Source organism: Poecile atricapillus, chromosome W (assembly GCF_030490865.1).
Source record: "Poecile atricapillus isolate bPoeAtr1 chromosome W, bPoeAtr1.hap1, whole genome shotgun sequence".
NCBI classification, from domain to species: domain Eukaryota; kingdom Metazoa; phylum Chordata; class Aves; order Passeriformes; family Paridae; genus Poecile; species Poecile atricapillus.
The window spans coordinates 40,695,732-40,717,794 of record NC_081288.1 but is presented as its reverse complement, the minus strand read 5'-3'; the positions used below and the strand labels follow the sequence as shown (position 1 = coordinate 40,717,794).

Genomic DNA, 22,063 nt, shown 5'->3' with positions numbered 1-22,063 from the left:
TAAAGTGAGGCACAAATTTGTGTGGAAGCAGCTCTGTCTTTATTTCAGACTGACCTTGTGCTGCTGCGATACCCTTCCTGCTCAGAGCCCCTGTCCCTGTGTTAGCATTGCTTTTGCATGTGGCTACTGACACTTTCCAAGCAAGGCTGCAAGGCTCACCTGAAGCCCTCTTTTCCTCACAGGTGGATCACAGTCTTTGGTTTTTTTCTTGCAGTTGAACTCCCTCAGGGAAGGGTCATCTTGAACAGCATTTTGTCATTGTTTCAATGTGTAGCTGCAAACCTGACACCTATCATGTTGCTGGCTTGCTGGTCTCATTAAACACATTCCAAGATTGATTTCCTTTACAATTTCTGTCCTGGGTATTTCTTTACTCCTGTAGGTGTCAGTTAAAACAGATCAATTCCACTGTATGCATTGGGTAAAATAACTAGGGAATAGAAAGCCCTTCTTCCATCAGTCTAAGTAAGCAGCTTGGGCACACGTATTGACCTTTTCCCCTTAATTTGATATTAGGATTTCAAGAGCTGAGGTAGTGTTTCGTCAACATAATTAAGGCAGTTTTAGTTTCTTTCTGCACTTCTGCTTCTTGTTGCCTCTTCAAGCTGCAGGTCCCTTGTCAAACAGCAGTCTATGTCCTTCCCTCGAGTTATATTTGAGTCTCCTTCTCCAGTCCGATCTCAGGGGCTTTATACTAAAGGGAAAGGCTGGGAATGTTATGGAAATCCTTTTAGTTCAATACATTTAGCTTTATAAGTCAAAAGCCTTCTTAATTCTCACTGTAGGTTTGCATTTTTGGAGGCATACTAACTATTCCATTTGTATCCCAGTGTGACAATCCACCGTAAATTTCAAGGAAGGCTTTTCAGCTGTGGTAACTTGGATGACCAATCATGAGTTTGAAGTTCTCCTTTTCAGCCCTTCAGGACATAACCAAAGAAACAAATGGAACACCAAAATGTAGCCTGTTCTTTCATATGTTTCTTAGTTTTGTTCTTACAGCTGCACTTTATGTTTGCCATGTGTTGATTTTCTTGATTCTGATTCTGTATTTAAGGAATTAATTTGTGATTATCTGGGGTCCTTTTAATGAGTTAATTCCAAGCACAAAATCCATCACACAACTGTTTGTCTTCTGGGATCCAAACCTAAATTTGGAGACAGGTCTGTGTGTTCGCATCTGTATGTGTTACATACCATACATTTGATGAAACTGGGGCTTTGTTACAAACTGATAGAGAATGTGAGTGAAGTGTAACCAAAATAACTACAATTTTTACACCTCAGCAGTTTCCCCCTGAGTAGGACTGTCATTGTAATTGTTTCTCTACACTTTTTTTCCCATTAAGAAAGGACAGTTACTAACTGCTTATGCCTGAGAAAATTTGGAAATTAACAATGATATGAAAAAGACATTACTTTTTGTTTTACAAACCTTACCTCATGCAGCCAGATGAGAGCACTAAGATTGTGTAGGTAATTGGCTTTCCTGCACCCTGTGTTTTTAATTGCCTGGATATGCAGTCAGCTCGAGGTACATTTCTTGTGCTCTAATGAATTTTAACATAAAGGTTTATTTCTAGGTAGATCAGCATTGGAAGAGCTTTTCAGCTGTCTTATAAAAATAATTTAGAGTAACACATTCATACCAAAGCCTTGCCACCCAATAAATTAAACATAGAATTTATTATGTAATTGTGTGCGTATTTTACCTGAGGACATCAAGGTGGCTTTTGAAAAAATGCAGCATCCCCCAGAGTTTCTTTATATCATGGCAGTAGGTTGACATTGATTCAGGAATTGTTATAATTTAGATAAAATTTGAGTTATGTCATTTCAGGTGAAAAAGCTTATTTAAACCTTACGTAATTTTTAATTCACTCTTTGCAATTATTTGTGACTTGAAAAAGCAAGTAAATAAAGCTCTCCTTTCCTGACACAGTGTTTCGGATAAAAGACATCTACATGAATGCAATATGAGGAGTTTTAAGGGCATGTCATTTCTCAGCTGAGGAAACCTCATCTAGTTGCGTACAAATGAGCGCAGCACAATGCATAGAGTATACACGAACATTTCATTAATGTTGCTGCCAGAGTAAATAGGGAGCAGTTTTGAAATGCCTCTGCTATCCATATTTATAGAAGGTATTGAAACAAATGCATATGTTGGATGTTGTTTGGGCTTGTACCTGCCTCTGATGTAGCTGTGACTTTGACTGTGTCATTTAACTACATGCAACTTTTTTCCCACTTGTGAAAAGAGAAAATGGTTTCCATGATAATGGTTTCCCTCCAGTGGAAGTTACAAAGTTTGTAGATGGCTTGAGCTCTTGCGGAGGAAGGATTTCTGTACTAGAGTTATGAAAGAAGTGCACGTGTTGTGACATTGCTGTGAGCTCTCTTCAGTGTCCTGTCCCACACTGATCTGCTATGTGAACTTGTCACTAAGAGCCAAGTAACTTAAACTTCACCAGATAAAAAAGTACTAATTGTATTTATCCATTTTTGTCAAAAAAATTTTGTACCTGCATAGGCAATGAGCTTGAGGACTTGGTAGCAGCTGTTTTTGTGATTGAAGATTTTGCTGGTTTGCCTCTCTCCCCACCCTTTGTAAGTGTGTATGACTAGTCATGATCAGTATTCCAGTCTGCACATATGGATGCATTTTGATTCATTTAATGCTCTTTAATTTCAGTCAAGTTTCATTGCAGTGAAGGATCTCAAATCTGAGTCTGTTCCAAATACCTGTTCAAGACTGTAGGAGGTCATGGTTGTTTATGGTTTACATTCAAAGCAGAAGGTCTGATTTTAGTCAACTTACAGGAGTCAACTGCCTCTGGTAACTGTGCATCATTTCTGTATTTCTGTAAGTATGTATTTGTCTGTGATACTACTGTATATGCTGTATTTCAGGAAAAGCAGAGATTTCTGACAGATGTCTTACATGAAGTGATGTTGCTGGATGGATTGTCCAGTTCACATCCAGTATCCCAGGAAGTGCAGCAGGCCTCAGATATCGACAGGGTATTTGACTGGATTGCCTATAAAAAGGTGAGACTAACTAAGCTTATCTATATGATACTGATATGTCAGTAGCTATAAGAAGATTGTGTTCCATCTGTAAAAGAAATACCATTGTAAAACTACATATGGGAAACTCATCTGTGTGGAATGCATTTGGAATATTCTACAGTGATTATAGCCAATTATGTTCAACATATCAAGTGTTAGTAAATGTTATAAATAAACTTGGGAGGCTGTCAGAATTCAGTAAGAAGATTTAGGGCTTTTTATTACTATTTATTTTGTGACAGGGTCTGAACTGTGTTAGATGATTTAAAAAGCAGAATATGTAGTTTTTGTCCTGCTGAAACTCTCTAAAAAACTTAGCAAGGGCTAAATTTAACAGTAAAGTTTTTTCTATGCATGAGAGTTTTTCTGTCAGCTAGTGAAAACTCTGAAGTCATTGCTGAACACTGAGAGTGGAAAAACTGCCTTCTGGTATGGTGATGGAATATGTATTAAATTCAAGCCATTTTAAATTTCATTTCAATGATTTGAAAATAAAATTTGACCAGTTTCTGGATGCAGCAGCTTCTGTGCAGGAGTGAGAGGTTTCCCCTCCTTCATAACATGATTGGGCTTGCTGTTAGTACATGGCATGAAAGCTGGTGTTTCCCATCATACCACATGCTTATTCTCTGCTGCAGACTATGGCATATGAAACTCTGCCTGGGTATCATGGCCAAATGTGTTTGCTGTGTGACACAGTGGGTACTGCCTGCAGCCTTCCTGTACAGAAGCTCTCTGATGATGATGCAGTTGCAGCAGTCTTTTGACTATAGCCTTCGTGTCTAATAATCTTTTCTTCTGCATAATTTTCTGCCTAACATCAGACTGTAGCAAGGCAGCATAGAACTGACTTGGTGACTGAATCTCCAGTTTATCCAGGGCTCATTCTGAGCTGAAAAAGAGGTGTTATCCTCTCCTGTAGTCATAAGTTATTCCTAGACAATACTAACTTCTCCTTGGTCCTCTTGCATGAAAGGATCATATGCCTTTAAGGATGGGCAAATGAGAGTGTGTATGTGTGTGTGGGTATATGTGGCCATGTAATATGTACCTATGATGTAATAAAAAACCACAGAATACTTAAGAAAAGATTTTAAAATGCTGAAGTTGTTCAAGAGTCCAAGTAACATTTTCAAAAATCCCTTAGCTATACTGGAAAATATTGCTCTAGGTCAATTAAGCTGTAACAGCCAGCAGCTTTTAGCATACTGAATATTCCCATTGTTTAAATGTTTCAATCTATGCTTTCTGGTCATAGAAACCTTGGTAGGTTCAGGGGCTTATCTCACAGGAGTATCTTATCTTCATATTTCAATATAATTATTTTTTCTAATTTATACAGTAATAGTACTATCTTATAGTTAACTGTAGTACATGACAATTTTATGAACACTCTGCAACCATCAAGTAATTTTCATTTACATTGAAATGACAAATAGGACAATAGGACACATCTGTATACTGATAGCTATTTTATGTAGGCTAATAGGATCAGTCTATTTTTTGTGGAGATTACAGTACAATCTTGGTCTTGTATTTATCTATGTAAATGTTCCTTTTTCAGTATAACAGTGGCCATGCCCAGTGGATACAGCAGCATCTCTCCACTTAGCTGCTCTGGTGGCCAATTCTCCTGAGTCTTAGTTTACATTGGATGTGTTCATATCAGGGCATGATCCTGTAAATTTTGAGTCCAGTTACCAGATCTAGCAAACTACCTTAGAGAATGGCAATGGAAGAATTTACTTATACACCTTCATGGGTGAGGAGATTAAAATAACCACTCTTTCACTTATGAAGTCTTTTTATTCCTGTCTGGTAGTTTGTCTGTCTGCTATTCTCTGTAGCTGTTCATCCTTTTGGTTTAAGATACACGCTTAATTGTTTAATAGGAAGCATAGAAGTTTAATTATCAGCATACAAGCCGAATGTTTAATAGGAAGAAGCTTTCCTGACTTACTGTGTAGGTGTTCTTTTCAGTGTTTGTGTACCTTCCTCAAAACACCTGACACTGCTCCTTCTGAGGATAAATTAGAGCAAATGCAACATATCTTACATCTTACATTTTCTTTCCTACAAAATCTTACGTGCATGCATGCATTGTTTACACTGAAAATCAGTTATGGAAATAAGCTCATTTATTGGATATTCAGAATAGAACCTATTCCTCTAGCTCTCTAGTGTCTGCCAATATAAATACTGTGCTGAATAATATGTCAATAAAATCCAAATTGTAAAATTACACTGAAGGCTTTCACCTGGTCAGGTGTGTGCTCTAGTATTTTCAGGTGCCACAAAGCCCTTGTCACACAATGAACCCTGCTGGAGGGAAATTATTACTGGTGTTTCTGGTATGACTTTTTGGTTGTCTTTGGTTCAGTGACTTTTTAAATTGCTTTAAAATATTAAGCTGTCAGGAATTTTTTTTCTGTCAGCTCCACTAAACTTTGGGTCAGGACCATCAGTGAGGACTTTTTTACTGTCTTAAATAAAATATTTTAAACAGTTTACCATTTTGTGGATTATCTGTTCCCTACATTTTGGTGGGTTTTTTTTTGTCTTTTAACTTTTTTTTAAAATGTCCATCTTGTGCTCCCTAAGCCCTGGGATTGCTCATGTGATCTCTATTATCTCTTCACAATTTTCTAAATGATATTGAAATGATGAAACTTTCTCCCCTATAGCTTTTGTTCAGTGAAATGACAGTCATAGAATGTCATTGTTATTTCATTGTCTTTACTGTCATAAATATGGCATAAATCAGACACCATGAAAATACCCATCTCTGCTAGACACTCAGATGTCATTCTGAAGACACGCCTTTTTCTACGCATTGCAGAAATGGCCATTGAAAATGTGCTATTTGATTGCCTCAGAGTTGAATATATTTTTCATTTCCACTTTCTCATCCTTGGTGATTGCATGTGTGAAGAAATCCATGGCATAAATCCCTGAAGAATAGTATTCAGGTAATCCCACAAGCAGAGTGAAAAAGACACTACAGCCTGGCAGCACACAATGTTTTTCCACTTAAACGGTTGAGGGTAAATTTTACCTCTTTGAAAAGCATCGTTCTTCAGATAGAAGCATGTCATCCTCCACTAGGGCCACAAATAAGTAGAGAAAAATGAGAAGTCGTGATAGTTCATTAATAAACAGTACTGGTAGATGATTCAAGGCTCTCAAGTTGCATCAGAGAGTGCATATGTCTTCCTAGTGAAGCTGGAAGTGAGATAGTGTCCTCCCACAATGACGGGAAAAGTGGTTATATCCCAAGTGCAGTAGAAAATATAGCCTGTTGAACACAAGAGTAGAACTGAGAATTGTTAAATCAAACCAAAAAGCATGACAGCCTTTCCACACCAGAAATAACTGACAGCAGGAATCATAGCCCTAGAGAGCTGCAGCATCAGAGGAGGAGAGAGTGCAGCAAGAATAACATGAAGAGCAACAATCAGTATGGAACAACCGGCTCTAATAAAATGGAGAAACAAGGCAGCTGCATCTCAAAGGGAGCAGCCAGACCCAGAGCAACCTGAGGGAGAGCATCTCAGACAGAACTAAAGGAGTCATAGCGCTAGATGAGCAGCCACAGCCAGATAAGAGAAGGGATGAAAGGACATGTAGAGAGCCAGATATCTGAAGTAGTTTCTGTCAGCTTGCTGCATCCTTTGAAGTGTGCTGGTTGAAGATTCTGGCAGCAATCAGTGTAGGCAAGACCATTATGATGGAGTGTAGCTATAAAAGTACCCCCAAAAGAATATGCCTTGGCAAGTGAAAAACACTAATCAAAACAAGGAAGAGGATGACTGGAATAGGGAAAAGTATTCATTTTTTCCCTTCCTGTAAGATAAATTAACCTCAGCAGTGAGATCAGTTACTGGCCTTGATTTTGTAATGCAAACAATTAATTATTTCCTAAACCCTTGTATGTATAATTTCCTTTTCCTTTTTAACTCTATGCCACATCTTTAAAATTTCCTTTTTTATTATTATAAAGGGAAACCATGCTTCCTATTTTGCCCTCAAAAGCAACATTCGGCATTAGGAGACATGTTTAACTAAAATTTTACTCAAAGGAAAATGCACTTCTTCCTTGCATTCTGGGAAAGGAGAATTTAAGAAATTGAAAGCAGTGGCTTGCTCACCCTTTTGAGTGTAATTCTCTTTGAAAATTTATGGTGTAGCATGTTCTGCAAGAATGTGGAAGAACAGGAGGGCTAATGCAGTCACTGGAAAGGGTCTCTAAAAACTTCATTATTTTTACTTCTGTTCTTCAGGCACTGGGAAGCACATTCGCTCAGAAATAGCAAAATCAAACCAAACCAAGACAAAAACCCCAAACCATCACCCCATATTCTGTTCAGGAATAGTAGTTTATAAGAAAGCTAGTTCATGAGTGCAATGAAATTGTGATGCTGTGCATCCGTGAAGTGTCGGAAGAGTGAGAGTAGTAGCTCATTAACAATGAAAGCAATACTAGATAAATCCTTATAAATTGTAAAACAGGTTTTATTTTTAATTTTCCTTTTAGTTGAATTGATAACATAAGGTGGTACCAGACTAGTTGAAAGTCTTACAATACCATAGAGATGGCTTTGGAACCCACTTATGGTATAAAGGGAGAGCCTTTTGTTCTCCCTAATTTAGCTATACTGTTGTCTGTGGGTGCCATTAAGTCCAAAGGGTGCACATTTGCTTGATGCTGGTTTTCCTTCCACTACTTGTGAGTGCAAAAGGTCAATTCCCAGATTGCAGAAGGTGCTTTCAGGAGCCACTTATTCCTAATGCATTGTAACAGAGGAAGTATCTTGTAATGAAAACAGTGTCTTTCTTTTTAGGTAAAAATGGTATAAGTTGTTACTGCTCCCAGTGTGAAAGTCATTGAAATGCAGTGATCAGTGATACTGATAGGTTCAAGTTCAGAGCAGCCCCAAGAGTTCCTGTCCTAAAGTATGGAGTCTGTCCCAGTTCAACCAGTGGGTACCAATGCCTAAACCTAGACAGGTGCTTCAAGATACTTAAAATACATCTCTTAACTTGTCTTTGTACCATCCTGGTTCAGGCAGAAGCAAATGGCCATTAACCCTTTACACTGGTTAGCGTATGCCAGGTATTATTTTCTGAAAGAGAAACATGGAAACTGTAGTGTGTGGTATATAAGCAGTGCTTTAGGAGTGTTACATTCCATATGCTGGGGACAATTGCATATGGGTTTGACTGGAAATAGTGAAGATGGAGCACAGATGTTAATAAAAGCATTTTATTTTAAATAAGAGCTTGTTAGACTACCTTGCTCTATCAAGGTAGAGTTATTGGGAAGACACGACCTGTTGTACAAACCTTCTGCCTGTTTCCCATGGAAAGGCAGTGGGAAATGGCAGCTCCCAAGGGCTGGAAGAGATTATCGAAGCAGAAATGACAGCAGTGTGTCTAGACATTGTGTCCTACCATCCTTCCTTTCCCAAAAGGAAGCCGTTAGAAGGAATAAAATAGTGCATCTGTGTCTCACATATTTTCATGGCTTAAAATAGAGTGTTCATAAAGACAGATTCTTGCAGGAATTACAGGAAGTACTTGCACTTGACATGCACTTGCCTTTTCTGCCTCTCTGTTTCTGCTTTGTAATGATCATTTTCAGCAAAGGGCAAAGTAGAAAGTTACAGGTATTTTCTTTTTTTCTTCCCTGAAGGAGTCCAAAAAACAATGCTGGTGTACAGGCAAGGGCTGATTTTGCTGATACACATCCTGGTTTAGATCAATAACAGAAGAGCAACAGTTAGAAGTGTTAAAGTAACTTGGAAGAAATTGTAAGAATTAGAAACAGAAAATAAATCTGAGTTAATGAAATAGAATAAAAGCCACAAAAAACTTGACATAAGAATATGGTCAATATTTTGATCAAAATATGTTCCCGTAAGATTTCTATTCAAAAGGGGACTCTCTAGAAAAAACCTGGCACAATGTTTTGTTATTGTTGCTGTTCTTTTTAAAGGCATGTTTAAGTACTGGATGAATTACGAAGCTTAAAGGAGATGTTAAAGAAGAGGAATTAGAATGACAGGTTGAGTTATAGATAGTGGCAAATCAGTCTTAGCAAATTGATTGAGATTCTTACGTGGTATTTAGTGAACTAAAAAAGAATATTCATTTTTCTTGAAGATTTTCATATAAAGGCAGTTAATAAAAAAGTATAATGGTCCTTTGTCCTTGTCACTGGTGTCAGAACATGTAAGAGGGGTATTGGTGGTGAGGCCAAGTAAAAACTCCTGTTGTAAGTTGAGTCACAATAGCATTTTATCTGCGCAATGGATAACATTTTATTATTCAAGGAAAATGATGTGACAATATTCAGCCGAAGAATATGATTAGTTATAGTCATATACCCCTAAATTTTTTTCTGTGTGTCAAGTTCCTAAAATTTGCAATGGAATTTATGACTAAGACAAGCATTTCACCAAAGCCATCTTACTATCTGACCATTTTGGTATTATCCAGCCCTAGAACAGCTGTGTTTGTCAGAATAGAAAATGATTATGATTTCCAAGTGAAAAGCTCTCCTTGAATATAATGTTGCTTTTTCAGTGATGTTTTGGCATCAGATAAATGGCCCTTCATTTAAAAAAAAAACCAACATAAGGTGCCTTTATACGTCTTCTGGGATTTAATAAATACAGGTTTGCAGGTATATTTGCTGATTTGAAGAATACTGATTTACCCATGCTGTTAATAAAATTTTAAAAACAATGTAAGTTTGTTTTCTTTATTAAAATACATCCTGGTTTTATTGCTGAATATTAACAGCATGTTAATTTGTGAGTGTGCATTGCTTAATAAGAAAATAACACTTGGAAATTCTGTTGCTTTAAAAGGTAAAGAGGGTTAATTAAATGACTGGGTTGTTTTGGTTTTTTTTTCTAGTCTGTATCATTAAAATCAAGTAGGGTTGATTTTGTTTGGGCTCCTTTTAACAAATATAGTCCCTTAATTTTTAACAATTGTTGCCAAGTGCAGGGAAACCAGTCAGAGCCACAATCAGCCAAGTACATAGATGTTCAACTTTATGTGTGTAGGCTGTGGAATTTATTTGGGTTGCTTCTATGCTTAAGGTACTTCAGTGCATCACTGAATGATTGCCTGGGTGAAGACCCTCAGGATAGCCTCATACTGTGACATTTGGTACCAGTATGCTGCATGATCTGCGCATACCTGTCTCTTTGTGTGCTTCTTCCTGTGGCTTTTATGTGGGTTATCCAAAGACAAAGCCTCTAGGATTTAATTTAAACATTTAACATTTCTGTCACAGGGAGGACATCATAGTCACATGTTTACTCATTTAAACAAGTATGTTCTCTTAGCCTAATCAAACTAGGAAGCATTTGCACTTATCAAATTCACTTGCATTAAGCTTCATTTTTTTCTTGTAATATTTGGAGGTGCCATCGGAGAATACAGAAAATAGCTATGCTGTTGTATTACAATGCTCAGTTCCTGAAAATGAAAGAGAAATTTAGTGCTGGTGACTCATGATACAATCTAATTAATTCCCTGAAAAGAATTTCTCAGTGGGTGCTTATGCAATTCTCAGAGATGAGATAGTTTTGATAGCGACAGCTGAAGAATTCCAGAGAAGCCTTTGCAATTATCTCTGCTCTTACAACTTGATAGAAGTACTTTAGCAAAGGTCTCTCTGGAGCCTGCAATAGGATCATGTTGTAACTGATGTCATGAGTAGGACACTCTTGTTCCATAATTGTCAGAGTAAGGCCATATAAGATAAAAGACTTTTCAGATGATAAAGGTAGGAAAGCAAAATACATTTTAGCATAACCTTCTGAGTGGGAGCTGAGGAATGACTGGACTACTCCCTTGTGGGAAAATGAAAAAAAGGAGAGTATACAGTGAGTGTGTTTGCTTAAGGAAACGCAGCTGAAGCACAATGCCTGCATTTGAAAGTGGTTACCCAGTGTTCAGTTCATACGGGAGAATTCAGTAAATTCAGTGCACTGCACGTAGTGTAACACAGCAGATCAGTTAACCAAGTTTTTAAATAATTCATTTACATACATATACTTCTGTCTAGGTTTGAACAAATTCTGCAGATGTGACTTAGTCAAAGCTACTACTTCTTTTCTGTTAAGTATCTCCAAGATTCAACATATTTAATTTTTTGGTTTTTTTTTTAAATTTTATGCAATTGTTTTTTGAATGTCACATTTTTGCTACATGTTTGATGTACATTATTCTTTTGCTTTAATTCATGCTGTGTTTTTCCCAATAAGCTAAATTTCATGGAGTATCCAGCTGTGGTTGCTTAGTACCAACAAAGAATGATTGTTTTGAAAATCGTGACTTGGATGTTACTTGTTGGCTAGTGTTCATTTTACACAATTAAAGTGCAAATGTGCATTCCTTGTATAAGTGCTTGGTAACATGCTCTTCTCAAAATCAACTTATACTCAATAATTATGCAAGATTTTGATAAATAAAGAATAATGTATAAATTCAAGAAATTTAAGCTGAAATGAAATGATACTTAATTAAAAGCCCATTTGATTGTGGATATCCTTAGGCTTCTATTTGACAGAGAATTGTAAAAATATGTTCAACATTTAAAATAAAAAAAAACATAACCTGTATGCTGCTTCTATTACATTTGCAGTTGTGAAAGAAAATCCTTCTTTGAATGTTGCATGAAGAAAAGATAAGTTTCAACAAGCGCTTGAAACACATTAGCCAAAAATTGGAAGTTCTTCTGTGCTCTTAGGTGATTCTGGTGAGGTAGTGTTTGTCTGACTTGACTGTATGATGCAACAGGTGTCGATCTGGCTTACTTAGTGAGGGCCATATCATGGTCAAAGTGTAAAAGGGGGACTGAGATTTTTAAGGATCTACATGGGGAGTGCAATGAATTTTTTGTGTTGTACATTTCTGCTGAAGACCAGGTTAATTCCCATGCCCAGTTTATTCTTTGTGACAGGTTGCAGACACCATTGATTTGAGGTTGGTGTTTGGGAAACACTAGCTGAAAGAACTGTTAGTTGTTAGAAAGTCTGCAGATCTGAGTGTCATCCACCTGCACCTTCTTAGCGTACGGAGATGCGGAGCTGCAGAACTTCTGGCAGTGGGATGTAGACCATCCTAGCAAATAGTTGCTGTGCCAGAGAATTGCTTGGCGGCAATAGGCTGCTGAGTTTGTCATGCTTCTCCAGTGAGATGGGTATAAAGGGTAAGATAACTGAGCACATGCATTAATATGTTGATCTTGCCTGGTAATGACTGCTGCAAAGGGGAATTAATTCTTACTATCCAGCTGGAGTTCTTGAGGGAAGACTGAGTACACTATGGATTTTAAAAAAGTTTTTGACAAGGCATGTCACCTATAGCTCAGGGTAAGTCATTTAAGGAGATAACTATTTAATGCGTTTGTATTGTGACTAATTAACAACCACTGATACTAGTATACATGAGGTATATACTAGTAGCCGTGAAATTGTGTATATTGATTCACGTCTTAAACCAGGAGGTCTTTATGAAAGAATGATGCCTTTGTGTGTGCTTGAATGTGGTCTGAGTCTTGTTTTAATTGGTGAAAAGGAAGCTGATTATAAGAACTTACTATTGATAACAATAGCTCTAACAGTATGAGTAAAATTTAGTGTAATTGAGGCAGAGGATAGAGTAATTCACTTTTCTCTTAGCTAGAAAGAAGGTAACCTTAATATTGAATTGCAGGTTTATCAGCACATGGAAAAATAACTGTAGGCTTTCCATTTGTGTCCTACTGTATGTGAAAAACAAGTGGTGTTACTACATACTAATCAAGACTGATTTTGAGCTGACTACAGTACAATAAAAGAAAGTTAAGAAATCCCCTGTATTTAATGTTGGTTTTGGTTTTGTTTCTTTAATGAGAAGAAGAAGCAAAATGAATGGGTGGACATTTTGTGGAAAATCAGCATGTTACATTTCTGTTGTAGAACCTCAGTTATGTAATTTTTTCTGGTATTCCAGTGTTCCCCTCCTCAGCCTCTTACTCCCTGCTTATACCTTGGATACCATGGGGGTGTTTTTCTTACAGGATCCCTCCTGATTTTAGTTTTTGTGTCAAAAAGTATTTTTCTGAATTAAATCAAACAGCCTTAATTCCTAAACAAGGATGGCAAGATGGAGATAAATTGAGGTATGTGTAATTACTATGATTGATACTTGGTGTTACATGATCTTAATTGATAGGTAAGCCTGCAAGATGCTGTATCAGCCTTTGCAAACTCAAGCAGGTGTTTTTCCACTGTTTATTTTTTCATATTTTTAATATTATTTTGTAATTTACAGGGTAAAATACCTTCAGAGATTGATGTCATCTCACTTGGGATGTTCACCATGTAGACACTTGCAACTGAGTAGCTCCATTTCCCTGTATCATCAGGCAAGATAAACAGGCACCTTTAGGGTGAAATTCGTCTGCCCTAATTTAGATGCATGTCTTTGGATGAATCAGGATGAAGTGGAAGTGTTTGCTTCTCTCTCATTTGCCTTTAAAAGGGGTCTAGGCAGCTGCTTTAGCTGTGTACAACTGAGTAAGCATCACTTAACTACAGTGTAGGCATTTGCACTCAGACACTGAAGGACACAAAAGCACAACTAAAAAGAAAAAGAAGTTGTTAATGCAGGAAAAAATGAAAAATTTTGGGGGAAGGAGGATAGAAGAGCTGTGTGTTTTCCAGCTCAGCCTATTATGATCTCTTTTCCTTCCCCCACTCTAATGCATTTACAGGACAATCGATTATTTTGCCCTTACAAAAAGTCCGCTGTAGTTCATGGTTTATGTTTATGTTGCTGACATTTTTCTCTCATGAGAACTTTTTAGAATAATGACATAATTTTAGGTTCTTCAAAGAATAATGCTGAAGGAGTTTCTAGCTTATTTGTATCTTGACATATGGCCTCTTGTCCCTGTCTCTTGGCTTCTGCATAACCTTATGTGCTGACTTTTATATTGTTTGCTTACTTTTATATTGTTCCATTCCCTGCAACTGCTTCACCAGTTCTTTATTTCAAGTGCTCTTCTTTGCTGTTTGTTCAGTATAGAGCATCTGCTTTTGGCTAGCAAGCACTCTGCCCTCTCTCCAGGGCCTTCTGTTGAATACCTACTCTTGCTAGTCTTATGTAAAAGTATGGTATGTCGAGTAAGATAATTTTTGTTATTTGACTACATATACAAAAGGATCACACTGGTTTTGTACCTCCACAGTTCAGGAGTTCCCCCAGAGTGGAGAATCAATCTCTCTATGGCCTTTTTGGCCAATGCAGTTGAATTCATCTCACTGCACTTTAGATGTCTGTGGCACAGATGTGTACATATGAGCTAGTCACTCAAGCCTGCTTTCGGAGTGAATTACAAGAGATGGGTGCTTTTAGAGTACAGTTCCCCCAATCTGAGGTTTGTTTTAAGATTTAGATAAAGTGCATCCAGAGGTGACTCGTAAAGCCCATTGTCTCTAAGGGAAGTCTGAACAGCTAAAGTGATTGTAGTCACAGGTGCTGCAGATACTTGCATTGAATCAAGTGTATCACTTCCTGTGTGGTTCTGTAGCAGTACTGTTATTCTAGCAGTAGTAGTCATGTTTTTGTGGGTTCATACATAAGACGTAATTTGTTTCCGGTTAAATAAAATTCCATTTGGTACTATCTTTTGTATTAAAAAAAATTTACAAAATGCAAGTTGCAAGTGAAACAATTGATTAAGGATTTCAAGTATAATAAAATTGAGACATTCAGTAAGTCATAGAATGAAATTGACTTACAATAATTGTGTTCTGTAATGATGTAAGAGGATCAAGATGTAGGAGTGGGTCTTTAAAAATTAGTTAAAGCTAATCTGGGATCAAGGATGCAATCACATTATTTTATGTTGGCATGGAGAGAATTAAACTGCCTGGAGAGTTAGACTGAATACCTTAGCTCAGCTCTGCATTTTGTAGATTTCAAAGACATGTTCATTTTGTATACAAAGTAATTCTACTCCTAATTTTGGTTATGGGTTGTCTTTACCTTGTTGTGAATGTACAAGTTTCATCAGGGGATGAAAGCGCATAAACTTCCATCCCTTCAAGCAGTGTTGGCTCACTGTCCATGAGAGAGCCTTTTCCCAAGAACACTTTGCAAAAAAGAGCTGTATGCACCTAATTTCCATGAAGTAGCCAATATATTCTACTTTCCTTTCCTAAAGCAGTGGAATCACAGTGCTGAGGCTGACAAAGCTTCAACTGTATCATAGGTTATATGATAAGCGTTCTGGGTAATCTTTGGCAAATGATTTCACTAGGGTGTGCCACAGTTTCCTTCTAATTTGCAGAATATTGGCATTAATCTTAGAGAGCACTTGTGAGATCTGCTAATGAGCAGTGCTTCACCAGACACAGGTAGTGCCATTAATCATTGGATGAATAACTAGTGTATTTGTCTGGGTAGACATATTAAGATAGGGTACAACGGCTTAAGGCAAGTCAGATTTTACACTGACAGGAACTAGGTATGTTTTTTGAATAGGAAAGAATTGCTTTCCACTAGACCTCTTAAACTAATGTCCTTTACCTCTTGACAAGGTACTGAGTCATCCACTGCCTAGAGGAAAGCACTTAAATCATCAATAAACAGTCATTTTGCCCAGTAGGAGAGGCAAGCTTCTCAGGACATCTTGTGTTGTTCCTCTGTTGGTGAAAGGTTGTCAGAGCAGAAGTGGCTCTGAGGGTAAAGTGGGGAACAGGCTTCTTGCGTATCAGGGTGTTCAGAGAGTGATGCTGATAGGTTCCAAAGGGCATCTCCTGCAGCAGGACAGATTTGTTGGGAATTTTCTTCAGGTTCAGGTCTAGGAGAAAAGCTTTCAGAAGGTATAGCAGCATAAGTCTGCTGGACTCCATCTAGTTTGCTGCTTGCCAGGTGGTGGGAATGTCAGCACATTGGGCCATTCAGATGAACCCAGAGCTATGTATTCTGTTTTTCCCATGACTGAATTTACTGTACATACCTTCTTCACCTCCCACGATCCTCCATTTAGGGTGATCTTCCAAGCTTCTCCTTTTAGTAAACCACTCTTTATGCCAGTTACTCTCCATACCTCTTTTATCCTCCAGCCTGCAAACCTGTTTTGCTTCCTCCCTATTCAGGGTGCCAATGTTTGCTGCCTTACCCTGCTCTGCTTCCCAGTGCTGTGAAAGTGTTGAGAGCTTCTGCTTTTCTTACTAATGTATCATCGTTCTCTGTTCTGCCTACTCTCAGAAGTTCAGGAAAGGTGAAATGAATGGTTTCCTCCCATTTCTTTTCCCACCACACCAAGGGCCTAATTTGCTCCTGTTTCTTCTCTCATGTCTCCAAGATGCTTTTTTCCCCTCTTGAGGTTTTCTTGCTTTTTGAATACATTCACTTCCTGAAACAAATCAAGAAAGCATTTACTTTCCCTGAGTGGGGAAGATGGCAGAACTGTGACAAGCCTATTGTTCTGCAAGCTGTAAGTAGTGTTTCTGGGTTTCCTGAAGATAATTAATTGGTAGAAAGTACTTCTAAAGTAGCTGTGAAAAGAGATCTGTCTTGAGAGAATAGTCCTGCCTTTGTGCCTTGACTCTCCATTAGGTCTTTGCTTGATGTTTTATTTTGTTTGCTGTATAATGACCAGCCATAGTCCACCCAACATGTATCTAAATGTTCCTGTGAGGAGAATTCTGTAATTTCTTTACATGTATATGATAGTTCTAGGTCTCTGGACAGAAGAATAGACTCTCTGGACAACATTATATAGAACTATTTACTTGCTTTCTTTTTACAGAAATCAGTAGAATCTAGGTGCTTATATAATTATGTCTTTTGTTACTATGTGAAATTTAAACTGTGAGAAAGAAACCAGGGCGTCCTGGAATACTAAATAATGTGTAGGAAAAGGAATGCGTGATGAATGGAAAAATGCCTTCTAGTTGAGGATTTTATCTGATACATTTTATGGGTTTTTTGTTTCTGCTACATATGTTTTGGATTGCCCTGCCCAAGTTACTTACACAATAAGTGGGATTTATCGATTTATGAGATTTTTTTAAATCTTCTGTTTATCTGCTTAAGCAGATTTATCTGCTCTTTATCTGCTTAAATGTCTCTGAGAACTTCACTCATTCTGTTTATCTAGTAATATAAGGGTAATAATGTTTCCTGACCTATGATCTTGCCTGCTTAGGTAATAATCTGTTTTGAAAGGTGTTATTTCCTATTTTGCTATGTGTTCCAGACCTTATTTGTCTTCCAGTAAGATTATATACCACCATAACAACATATCCTAGTGTTAATAATGCAAACACTATGTTTTGGTTTGTTCACTGTTCAGTTCTTAAAAGCAGCTTACTTTGCAACCTATATAATATTTGTTGACACTGTTTATATGAAGGACTTGTGTTTTCTTACAATTTACTAATAATTTACAAATATTTTTGATTTATGTGATTATTTCAACCATTGTGCATTACAGATAATCTATCCAGTACTTAAAAATATAAAAAAAATAGCTGGAACATGTGTAAAATGATCTAAAAATCGACAACAGTTACATTTCTGGACTACCCTGAACTTTAATTTAGCAGGAAAAAACATAAAGTCTTGTTTTGAAAGCTGACGCTAGATAAATTCAAGTAAGTGAAACTAGATACCTTCCAAATAGAGTGAGAGTAAATATTAGTTGTGACACATTGTATAGTAGTCTGAAACATTATTATGATCTTGAATTTTCTAAAATTGAAAGAGAAACCACAGGGGTTTTTGTCTAAATGACTTTGATCTCTATTAATGCAGCATAAATGTTGTAATAGTCCTTTTGTCTTTGGAATCTGTAAATTTTTGAACCCATGTAATGTTGCTCCTTTTTTATTATTGTTTAATGGAGTGTTAACCTAATTCCTGGACCTTCATCTCTAGATGAGATGGTTGAGTTCTAGTATCGTGTTTTCTTAAAGCCTTTAATTCATGGATTTGCAATCACAATTGTCCTCCCTCTTGTATGGTGTTCAGTACTGATTATAGCATTTAAGTATTGGGATTGGAAGACTGGTTGTCTTGAAATGATTTTGTAAAGTGGGTATTATAGCTAAATGATCACATCAGATCTGCAAAGTTATTTCTGCTTGAAATAGAGCACTTGTGCAAAGGGAAAATACACAGCAATTGTGTTTCTGAGAGTGAGTGAGAAAACACAAAGATGCTGAAAAAAAAAAAGCTACTCTTGCAAGTATCTGTCTGTTTCTTGCAGCAAGTACTGAGAATTAGAATCACCTGTCTTTTAGAGCGCTATGCTTTGCCTGAAGGGAAAGAGGGTAAGAACTACTATAAGTAGAGAAAGAGTGATCTTTGCATGACAGTCTGGAAAATAACCTGACTATTAATAAGTCAAATATCTATCTATCTATATATCTATATATCTATATATCTATATATCTATATATCTATATATATATCCACATTTTATAAAATTCCTATGGAAATTATTCACTTTTAGTCACCAGATCTTGAAGGCTTTTACAAAAGGAAGTAGTATCACTTCTGAATCCTGATGTACAATAGTGTAATGGAGATAAAAATATCATAAAAAATTACTGAGGTAGAATTTGCAATTTGCCACTATTTCTTTGTTTTCATTTAAAATTGGGCATTTCTGTTAAAGGCATAGAAGGGTTGGGGTCAGTCTCCCGTGGAACTGGCACATGCATGCTCCAGCAGTGGGGAGAGTGTGTTGTTTGACCCGTGCCTTATTCAATATATGGGACAGGATATTAGCAATACCAGTTTGCCTCCTCACTTTTCCTAGTAAGCATTTCAATTATCTTCTCTCTCTTTTTCATTTTAGCACAAATAAAGATTGTATTAGTTACAGGTTTCAGGGATATTAGCGTTGGGTGTAAATGCCTGCTTCTGAGTGTTTTTTTGTGTTATATTGGGATTCAAAACAGGTAACTTTGTTTTTCTATTATTTCCCATAGGGTGCAGCTCTGATTCGAATGTTGGCTAACTTTATGGGTCACTCTGTGTTTCAAATGGGCTTACAAGTAAGTAAAGGCATTGCCATCTTTGTGTAGATGTGTCTTTCTAGGAGTTTCTCTTGCTCTTTCTTTTTTCTTTTGAAGCTATATTTGCATAAATCTGTGTAAATGTTTCTTTACTTTAGGACCATCTGAGGTACTACTATGTCCCTGAAGCTGAATTTGATTGAAGATGCAGTTTCACCTATATTTCTTGGTGTATGAAATGATTGCACTTTAACTGGCATACAGTTTCGTGTAGAGTACCACATAAAAGCCACTTTATCCATGTGACAACTATGTGAAGGACTAGCTTAGGAAGTAGCTACTTCTCTTCACCTGCATTTGGTTGCTGGTCTAACAAATAATGATATAAGCCAGCTGGAAAATAAACAGCCCTAAAACAAAAAATGCTTTTCAGATAAATATATTTGCCATCCCTTCCTCCATAGCAAAATCCTTGAGCTGTATTTTTACCTTTAATAAGCATGGAGTGCTCTCTGCCGTAACAATGTTTTGAAAACTCACTCTGTCTTTTAGAAGAAATTTAAAGAGGTTACATTGCTATACAAAGAGAAAGAAATTCAACATGCTGATTACCAAGGATGAACTCCTTTCAGCAATATTTCAGCACAAATGAGTGTTTCGTAAACTATTTAAAAACAAACAAGCCAAAGCATAAAAAACAATGCAATTCCCTCTATTCCATTGAAATCTGCTTGAGTAAATCATGTTACAGGCAGCTGTGATTGATGAATAATGTATGATGCAGCTTGCTACTTAGAAGTGTCCTTTAAAGTAAATTGATGTTCACCTGAAATACAATTATGCTAAGTTGGAAGGAGCAATCAATCTTATCTGTTCTTAGTAAGCTTTTCATTTTGAAATTTAAATAAACTACATCTAGGATCAGGTCATTTTTTAACAGAATAATTCTACCTCTAAACAAAATAAATTGGAAGATAAAATATAAAACAAAAATTAAATGAATGCATTGGTCATGTCAGAGAGGTGTTTCCCGTGCAAAGGCAATGAAAGGAAACTTGCTGAGGAAATGCAGCTTTTTGGAGAGTTTACAGTACATTCAGGGTTTGTAGCATAACTTACTCATGGGACCTCGCTTGATCATTTGCTAGTTGTAACACTAGGTCAGATCAATCAGATAAATTTCACATCCAGATGAGAACTCTTTAAATCAGAAGTTTCCTTCATAAAATCTTGTGTGTGTCAAGGGTAAAAACATATCACTTGAGACAGTAAGACTTCTGTCCTTAGTCCAGCAAACTCCGTATTCCAGCCAGAAACTTTTGTCTGGACAGATCCATTCATAGAGGAATTCAATAGCACTTTTTCCCAGTGGAGTGTGTCACTCAGGGTTTTAGAAAGGCAAAGTTTTAGTGTGTACATCTTAAACCCTGTTTTTCTGTTTTCTTCTGTTTGCCTGAGAAATAACAGTGTGCAAGTTGTCCTGAAATAGACTGAGGAAAAAGTTCAGATCAAAGAATAGCTATGCAGGGATTAATCATAATTACCATAAAGTTGTAATGGAGCTTTGGGTTTTGATTTGAATGGTTTCCTATTATTTTTGCTTTTCAATGGTTTGGCTCTAAATAGAAACCATTCTGTTTGCTAATGAAAGTCTATGAAAAATCTAACTGTGAAAATCTGACTAGTGCAAGTCTTGGCATCAGTTCAGTAGGAAGATGATGATTTTAACTAAAACCAGTTTGAAATCCAGATAGAGATTTTCCATGTGTATGTCTTCAAGCTGAACAAAATAAAACATAAAGTTAATAAATTTTTCATAAGTTACAAATTATACAGTTGGAAATATCTGTCAATCATTTAATTCTTTGTGTTTTTCAAATCTAACAAAATGCTGTTCCTGCAGTGTACATTTGGGAGGCTATAGCTTTGCTAGTGATGGGGGAAACTGGAGGACTAGTTTACCCTGTCATGCACTGGTTTAGGCATTTTAGCTTTTGAGCATGGTACCATCACTTGGGTTTTTGAATTATGTTGCCTTGCATCCTGTTTTAATGTGGAATTCTGATATTCAACTAAATCTCCTTTCTACAGAGTAGCAAAATTAAATATTACTACTATTTATAAATCTCTTCAAATAACAGATATGCTGAAAATGCACTTGATGGTTCATTCCTCCTGTGTTATTCTAATGGCTTGCTGAGTAACTGAGTTCTAGAAGACCTCCACAGCCAGTTTTTCCAGGAGAATGCTGTGGGAAATGGTGTCAAAGGCTTTAGTAAAGTCTAGGTAGACAAAATCCACAGCCTTTCAGTCATCCACAAAGTAGGATGGCTTTGCAGGGGGTCAGGCTGGTCAAACAGGACCTTTCTTACAGCATTCTTGCTGGGCCTGACACCCTGGTTGTCTTGCACCTGCCGTGTGATGGCACTCAAGACAATCTGCCCCATGACCTTCCCTGGCACTGAGGCCAGGCTTCCAGGCCTGCCATTGCTTGGATCATCCATCCAGCCCTTCTTCTAAATGGGTGTCACACTGCTAACCTCTGGTTGTCTGGGACTTACCCAGTTAGCCAGAACTACTGGCAAATGAAGGAAGGTGACTCAGTGAGCACTGCCACCAGCTCCCTTAGTACCCTTGGATGGATCCTGTCCCTTCTGATAGACTTCTCTGTATCCAAGTGGTGTAGAAGACTGCTGACCATTTTCCCTTAGATGTTTGGTGCTTCAGTTCTGTTCTCTGTCTCTCTCATCCAGCTCAGGGAGCTGGGTACACAAAGAGCAATTAGTTTTACTATGAAGGAGTGAGACTAAGAAGGCGTTAAGTACCTCAGTCTTTTCCTCATTCTTTGTCACTGTGTTATTCCCTATATTTAGCAATGGATGGAGATTCTCAGCCCTCCTCCTGTTGCTTGTATGTATACATGCAGTGCATGTATTTTTAGAAACATTTTT

At 37.2% G+C, this 22,063-nt stretch overlaps 1 protein-coding gene across 1 annotated transcript in view; it reads left to right on the top strand.

Moving 5' to 3' along the window:
* LOC131592088 (thyrotropin-releasing hormone-degrading ectoenzyme-like) overlaps window positions 1–22,063 on the top strand; it is a 204,070-nt gene that overhangs the window by 94,459 nt on the left and 87,548 nt on the right. Inside the window, exons 6-7 of the mRNA XM_058863365.1 lie at window positions 2,914–3,051; window positions 19,086–19,151. Coding sequence (XP_058719348.1) covers window positions 2,914–3,051; window positions 19,086–19,151 — 204 coding nt within the window. The remainder of the gene's footprint in view (window positions 1–2,913; window positions 3,052–19,085; window positions 19,152–22,063) is intronic.